The 8,137-nt window shown below is 38.5% G+C and overlaps 1 protein-coding gene across 1 annotated transcript in view; it reads left to right on the top strand.

Moving 5' to 3' along the window:
• The first annotated feature begins 335 nt into the window (after positions 1-335).
• orc3 (origin recognition complex, subunit 3) overlaps positions 336-8,137 on the top strand; it is a 46,298-nt gene continuing 38,496 nt past the window's right edge. The window contains exons 1-9 of the mRNA XM_056255917.1: positions 336-514; positions 657-705; positions 820-911; positions 1,026-1,158; positions 3,791-3,895; positions 4,467-4,615; positions 5,812-5,951; positions 6,530-6,689; positions 6,791-6,904. Coding sequence (XP_056111892.1) covers positions 473-514; positions 657-705; positions 820-911; positions 1,026-1,158; positions 3,791-3,895; positions 4,467-4,615; positions 5,812-5,951; positions 6,530-6,689; positions 6,791-6,904 — 984 coding nt within the window. The 5' untranslated portion in view covers positions 336-472. The remainder of the gene's footprint in view (positions 515-656; positions 706-819; positions 912-1,025; positions 1,159-3,790; positions 3,896-4,466; positions 4,616-5,811; positions 5,952-6,529; positions 6,690-6,790; positions 6,905-8,137) is intronic.

Raw genomic sequence — 8,137 nt, 5'->3', positions numbered from 1 at the left:
TCTGGGCATTTTTTTTTATAACAATAAAGTATATGAAAAATGCAGTGGTGATTGACAATAATGGAGTGCTCATTGCCTTTGTTACAGTATAGAAACTGTAAAATAGCCTATGTTTTCTTTATATAAAATTTAAAAAAATGCACATTATAAATCCATGATGATTTATGCACACGTTTGTAGTACATAAACCAATCATAAAATTAGGGAAATTTAGGGGAAAAAATATTACAATACAAATGATAGAATATTGTTCAACAGTGTTTTTTTAGGCACCTAAGTTCTGCTGTCATTCTTCTCTAGCAATAACTTAATGCATAAGCGCTCCTCCTATACAGTTGGTGGCAGTAAAACGCCTAACGATGGTTTAGCGAATGTAGAATTAAACAAAGAAGAGGAAAAGCGGCAGAATCAACAACGCGTGGTGTGCTTGTGTTTTTGAAGTTTGTCCACCTCTCAATTTTGAAGAACAGAAATGAGCGAAACTCCTGTAACGTTCACTTCATCAGTGTCAAAGGTAATATCGAGCAGACATGCGTTCATCCTCCCATAGTTGCTGAATTTAATCAACTTTGTTGAGGATAATTATACATTCATGATATAAACACTCATAATAGTAAAATAAAAATACATCCAGACTAATAGATTATGTTTTTCAGGGATGTTTTGTTTTTAAGTCAACCTCTAAAAAGAGAAAGAGACATGTTGGTGAGTAATGATAAACATTATTACATAAAAACAAATCGATTCATCCCTGTCACCTTACAAATAAGTTACTTATCGGCATTTCCAGCATTTTGTTTCGGTTTTTTCCCCATGTAGGTGGATATTTGGTGGATGGTAGTGACGATAACGGAAGCGATCGCTTTAGGATCTGTCAGAAATTATGGGAAACGGTTCAAATGAACACAGAGGTAACGTAACTTATATATTTCCTCATCTGCGTTTGCAAACGCTTGAATTGTCTCAGTCATTACTTCATCTATTTTTGTTTCTTGATAAATATATAGCCTTTTTTTTTTTTACAGGTAATACAAGATCAGTTGAATAAACATGTGCTTGACAGTCTAGTCGAGTTTATTAAAAAGCATGACCTCGCCAACTCATCTGATGTCTGGAGACAGAGAACCAGTGAAATCCCCACAGCCGCTCTAATGCTGGGTAGGCTATGCCTTATTCTTATCCTAAATAGTAAACTTTATAAATCATTGGAACAGAAATATTCCTTTATTTGAACAACTTCGATTTGATCTATTTAAAGATTGTTTCAGAAAGTAAAGTGCATGCATGAAAGCATGTATGTGTTTTTATCAATTATTAATTTGTACAGTCTTTACTAATAATTAATATTTTGTCATGTACACCCTTCCCTTGTCTAATTTTAACATTCTTTAATGAGATGTTGTTTGTATTCTGTTCTTGCATTTCTTTAATAAAAAAGGTGGTCAGACTGAAGTATTGTGCATGGCCGCATGCGCATATACTGTAAGCTTGTGTGCTCCCCTTATGCTTGTTACAAATTGTACGATTTTGGGCTGTCCCAGACAAAATATGACCAATCGTGGCGATTTCTGTGGTCATGGCTCCTAAACAGTGGTCCTACGGCGTACAGTGAGAGAGAGGTTCATAGACCAAAGGCCTGTGACAGTGTCAGAACTTTAGCATGATCATCTCACAGTGTGTTTGCTACGACCTACGCCTACTGACTAGCCAACAAAAATGCAACATGAAATGGCATATTGATCAACGTGACATGGCGCTAAAACTTAAAACTACTTACCTTAAGCTCCATTTGCAAAATTTCCAAATTGGAAACTTTTCCCTAGCCACATATTCTCTTCCTTCTCTTTTTTCAGCACACATAAAAAACACAATTGCCAAAGTTCATCTTGCTCTATTTGTTCACCACTATCCATGTCATACAGTGTGATTTGTAATGATCTTATAAGATTGCCAAAATCGCACAGTCTGTAGCAGGCATTAAAGTCAGCATGAAACGAAAGTTGCCATACTCTTTTCTTCCCTATTGTGATGTATATCTGAGTGAAACGGCTTCTCGAACAAGAAAAAATGTAGGGCAGGACTTGATTTTGTCCATCGAGAATTGATTGGATCGTTGTATGGTTGTGGTTTGCTATTGCTGTGATGTCATGTGAGTGACAGGTTGTCATTTTATAATAAATACGGTAGGGGTGTAACGGTACATGTATTCGTATTGAACCGTTTCGGTTCGAGGCTTCCGGTTCGGTACGCATACAAACCGAACGATTCCTTGGACCATTTTTCCTACCGACAAAATTCGCGCTCGCGCGACCACCACAACGTTGCGCAACATCAAATGGCAAGCGTAAAGAAAGCGGAACGAAACTGCGCTACTCATGTGCTTCACGGATCGTTTATCAGTTCGGAGTTCGGACCAGCAACATCTGTGCAGCGCGAGCCGATCTCGATCAAGCGACACTGTCACTACACAGCGCTAAGATCCAGTAAAGAAAACATTTGAATTCGCCACTGAAGTAATAACATCGCTGCGAGATCTAGTGAGAAGCATTCACATTTCTCCGTTATTAACCGTAGATCTCTATTAGATCAAACAGCGCTGACGTGGACACCAGGAGAAATATTGTGCCGTGAATGAACTAAGTTAGTAATACTTTACGTCCACAGACCAGCAACATGCACCATAACTGTAACCAGTTTGGCTGGAATAGTGAAATGCTTTCAAGTACTTCACACATCTTTTTCCAGCACTTCAAAACTCAAATATTATATAAATAAATATATGAAGAGTTCAGATGCAAAAGCCTCTAAGTGCCATTTGAAATTTTCTTCTAGAATGATCATTTTTATGAAGCTTGTTTATTTAAGTTCAGTAATTTCACTCAAATGACAATTAATAGGTAATCTTCATTGCCATTTAAGTGAAATTACTGAACTTAAATATACAAGCTTGAATAAAGAAAATTTCAAATGGCTTTTGCATCTGAACTCTTCATATATTTAAATGTTATTTTTAATGTGATGACCAAAACATTATTTGTTCATCCTTCAAAGATGACACCCATTTATAAACCTGAAAGTTTCAAGATGTAGGAAAACTCAACTTATTTAAAAAATATTTTTTCTTTTAACAAATAGGAAATTTCTCTGGCATTTCTTACTTTTTGCTGTATCGAAAACGTACCGAACCGTGACTTTAAAACCGAGGTACGTACCGAACCGTGATTTTTGTGTACCGTTACACCCCTAAAATACGGCAATATTCCTTGAAAAAAAATATAATTTTTTTTTTGTTTCATCTGACTAGATTAATATTTGGAAACCGAGGTTTGTGTGTTTAGATCAGTGGTCTCCAATCCTGCTCCTGAAGAGCTAGGCTCTTTCTCAATTCTAAGAATATAAAGAACGATCTCGTGGTACTCTGGCTTAGCCTGGTCCCACCAGACTCTCGTACATTTCATTTGTACAGAGAGTCTGGCCTCGCTGGCCTCGTTTGGTCATGATGTATGACGACTCAAACCACTCAAACTAGCGCATGACATCAACGTCATCGTTCTCAGCCACTCACTCTGTTCGCTGATTGGACCGGTAAAAAATTGACCGGAGAAAACCAAAGAATACACCACAATCACAGACGTAGTACTGAAGGAAAATTGAGTGGAAGTATGTAGGAGGGCGGAGCCAGGCTAACTCTGGCTACCTTGAAAGAACAAACACTGAAGTTTTTTGCCCCAAGCCCCACTCCTAGTTCCACCTATTTTAGGGCTTAGTTAAACCTTTTATTGTCTTCTAGGGGTAAATGTGCCGGATCATGCCATGACATTTCGAAGTCTGTGTAATCTCCTTCAGGATTCTGTCACCCCGTTTGTGGTGTCTGTTCATGCCAAAGAATGTGCAGGTATGTATAAAACTATACACTATTAAATATAACTGAACAAGTACATATGCACTACCTTTTAATAAAAGCTGAGGTTTTCAAACATGCAAAGTGTTGATTACAGGATTCAATTTGGGTCTTAGCAGCAGTTTTTTTTCTCCACATCATTAAAAAAATAATGTTTTATGTATTCTGAAACACAGATGGATGTTTTGTCTCACTTTACACACAAAAAGTCACTTACTGTATAAGATCATCCTTGAGTTCTGGGGCCTAATGCAAACAAATCTTGCTTAGATTTCATCCTGAAGTATGCTTAAACACAAAAGGCAGCATGTAGAATCAATTTCAGATTTATTAAAATGCATGTACATCAGTAACTATGCACATATTGCTTCATATAAATCTCAGTTAGAGGAAAATTGAGCGGACAAGCTTTATTCTCCACCCGTCTACTCAAAATAAGCATATATTGAGCTCACAATGATTTATGCATAGCTTCATCCGCAAAAAAACTAGCATGCATGTCCTCAAGGCGTGATAACACCAGATTTAACAATAATCCTGCAGTTTTATGTCATTTTTTGGACAGCTGTGAAGCTCTTGATTCAGAAGCTTCTAGAGCAGCTGATGGGAAAAGGAGTGTCTGTGGATGAAGAACAGGAGGTTGAAACTGCTTTACTGCAAAGGACACAGTGTACTATTAGTGCTCTGTGTCAGTGGTACAAGACTGTTACCAAGGTAGGAGAAGATAAACTATGTTTAAAGGGTTAGTTCACCCAAAAATGAAAATTATGTCATTAATGACTCACCCTCATGTCGTTCCAGCCCGTAAGACCTCCGTTCATCTTCGGAACACAGTTTAAGATATTTTAGATTTAGTCCGAGAGTTTTCTGTCCCTCCATTGAAAATGTATGTACGGTATACTGTCCTTGTCCAGAAAGGAAATAAAGAAATCATCAAAGTAGTCCATGTGACATCAGTGGGTTAGTTAGAATGTTTTGAAGCATCGAAAATACATTTCGGTCCAAAAATAACAAAAACTAGGACTTTATTCAGCATTGCATTCTCTTCCGGTTCTGTTGTCAATACGTGTTATACGCATAAAGCAGTCTGGTGAGAAATGATTCGCGCAAACATGAAAGCATTGACGTTGATCGTGGGGAATATTCCCTTCGAAAACAAAACTCAGCCACTGCGTCTTCAGCGGTTCGGATTTAGGAACATCAAAATGACTGCTGTGTTCGTTTTTACACCCAAGAACAGAACACCACAATCGCTTAGACGCCATTCTGCTCCAGCGTATCAACAATGACGGACTATGATGACAGCTCGCTCAGGGCGGGTCTGTGTTGAAACGCTGCTGTCAATCAACAATCGTGGGAGGGGCGTCCGTTTTATTGACGTCACAAAAACGAACGGCTCAATTTGAGACAGGGGAAAATATATAAGGAGATTAAAACAAAACCACTGGATGGATTTTTATCATTATATGATGGTTGTGTACAGGCACTGCCAACACACATTTCAGTACAATCAACTTGTAAAAGTGCATGTACCATTATATGATCCCTTTAATGACATCATTTTCATTTTTGGGTGAACTAACCCTTTAACTACAATAAAAAGATATTTATATTCTGAAAGAATAGATTTAGCAGCGCTACTTGCTGAAAAGATCTCATTCCATTGTGTAGTAAACCCTGATATGATGCTCTTTGGTTTGGTTTCTTTTGTGGATTACTGTATGTGTATATTATTATCAAAATGATGAAGTACTGTATGTGATTATAGCAGCAATATATTAGAATGCTTGGGTCAGATTTAAAATTTGTAAACGAGTTTGGTAAATTCTAATAGAAGTTTGAAAGAGATTCTGTCCTGTTATTTACTGAACTTTGTACATTAAACATTCAGAATAATTGGTCTTTTGCAGAAATGCCCGCAAGTTTCTCCGCAAAGGAAAGAAAACTTGAAAAATAATGACTTGCCTCGGAGTTTGCCTGTTGTTGTGATCTTCAAAGACTTTGAGGCATTCAACTCTCAAGTTTTACAGGATTTTATCCTTATCTGCAGGTGGGATTTGTCTAGTGAAATGTAGTATGTGAAGTGTGATAGAAGTATGTGTGTGTGTGTGTTACAGTGCTTGCAAGTTTAAAAAAAAATTCTTTACACCCTCTGTATATGGACATGAGGGGTGCATCATGATGTATCAAAAGTGAATTGCTTGAATTATAATCAGCAAACTGTTATCACTGTAGGCTTTACAATGTGGTTTCATCTTACGGATACACCTTTTCTGATTTTGAAAAGCCGCACAATTAAAATTGTTTAAATATTGTAATGCATTTTGACTGTTTACAGCCCAGTCAGTGTATACATATGCGCTCTGTCGTGTTGACGGTGTTGGTTGAAAATTTCCCATTGAGATTGGATGACAAAAATCTATGGCCACAGCAGAACTCAGCATTGTATTTCATTTAAACAGAACCTAAACCTAATACCTGAGATTACATTTTTAAGACAACTGTCTTTTGCCTGCCTTGAAAGCACTATTATTTGCAGGAAATGTTAATATTGTACATTAAATTGAAAAGCTGTTGTAAATGGTCGTGATCTGAGAAACCCTAATCTTTTTTTTTCCTTACTAACAGTCGATACACCCAGGAGCTTCCATTCATCTTTATTTTTGGCATTGCCACATCTCCCAGTGCTATCCAGCACAGGCTTCCCCACTCGGTGTCATCTCTGCTCTGTATTGAGGTCTTTCAGTCTCTCTCATGTACTCAGCATTTAGCCTCTGTTTTTGACAAGGTAAATAACCATTATGTTTTGTAAAGCAAGTTAACTTTTTAGTACTTCAGTAATTTCCTCTTTTTGTTCTTCTGATTTCATTATTCGTTTGTCTTTCATAGCTGATTCTGAACTCCCAGTTTCCATTCAAGCTCAGCAGTCGGGTGATTCAGGTGCTGGTGGGCATCTTCCTCTACCATGACTTCTCGGTTCAAAATTTTGTTAAGGGCCTACAGGTGAGCTGTCAAATGTAGTGCCATGCTTGTTTCTTTCAAATGTCATTGTGGCATGTGCAAGGTTTCTTTGTTGATCATGTGTTGGAATGCACGTTATTGAAAAACAAATATCGGTAACAGTAGTGTTACTTGTTTGGCCTTTGTTGTATTCTGCCTTTTCGACCACACTACTTTCATTATTACAGGGCTGCACACCGCATGTCACTCCAAATATATTTGTCGGATACTAGGTGGTGCCGTAATAAGTAGGATTGGGTTCCGAAACCGGGCACCGATATGGAACCGGTACCTAAGTAACCGGTATCTAACCGGACCGAATCAAAACGCAGATTTCGTTGCCTCATTTCGGTGCCACTTAAATGCCTCAGCTGTCGGTTGAAATATCTGCCCTCTGGTAGGGGTGTGCCGGTTTCAGAATTGGTGATGACGGTTATGATGTGAGTCAAAAGTGACGGTTCATAACATAACCGTCGTCGGGGGGTTGAATAACTGTTCGTCTGTTATAGGACAACTTAGTTTGAATAAACAAGCAGACACTGATTAGCTACTGGCTCTACGTTTATTTAACATGAACAGCAAGACAACTAGAAGTGAATGTGCTTTCCATTAAATGTATCACACAGTAAACAAATCCTTAACTAACAAAACAAACAAACGTTGCCATGAACGTGCTTTTTTTTTAATAAGTCACACACAGTAACAAAACCTTAACGAAAAAACTTTGGAATGAACTTTGCAATTTAGACGCGCAAACTGCGTGCCGGTGCGGTGAGACGTGCATGCTCGGGCAGATTCGGCTTGAAGTCTATGATTCGGACGCGGCGCCGCGCGCGCTGTTACAAAAAAAAGCCGTGCACACAGCACATAGATATAAACACACAGCCAAGCCAAATGGGGTCTTGCCGGTCTTGCGCACCGAACGCGTCATTTTTGCCGCGCGCACCTTCGCGATCGTGCGGACGTGTCGAGTATAAACAAGGCTTTACTCCGTGTCAGCGCGCGCTCTGATCGGTAAAGGTGCACAGACCTCTCCCGAATCATCTCCAGCAGTAGCAGCCTCCGTTTCCCTCTTAAGCTGATATTAGTATTTAAACATTCTCTAAGATAAAAAATGTTTGTAAAAAATATTTTAATAGCACGGTTTTGGCGGTTATAGAGTTCTAATGACGGTGTTCAACTATAACCGTCGGTCTCACGGTTATATAATAACCGTCACACCCCTACCCTCTGGTT

This window comes from Rhinichthys klamathensis, unplaced genomic scaffold, assembly GCF_029890125.1.
Source record: "Rhinichthys klamathensis goyatoka isolate OS25496 unplaced genomic scaffold, OSU_Roscu_1.1 h1tg000123l_1, whole genome shotgun sequence".
Taxonomy (NCBI): Eukaryota; Metazoa; Chordata; class Actinopteri; order Cypriniformes; family Leuciscidae; genus Rhinichthys; species Rhinichthys klamathensis.
The sequence above is the reverse complement of the archived record's forward strand: the minus strand, read 5'-3'. Positions and strand labels throughout refer to the sequence as shown.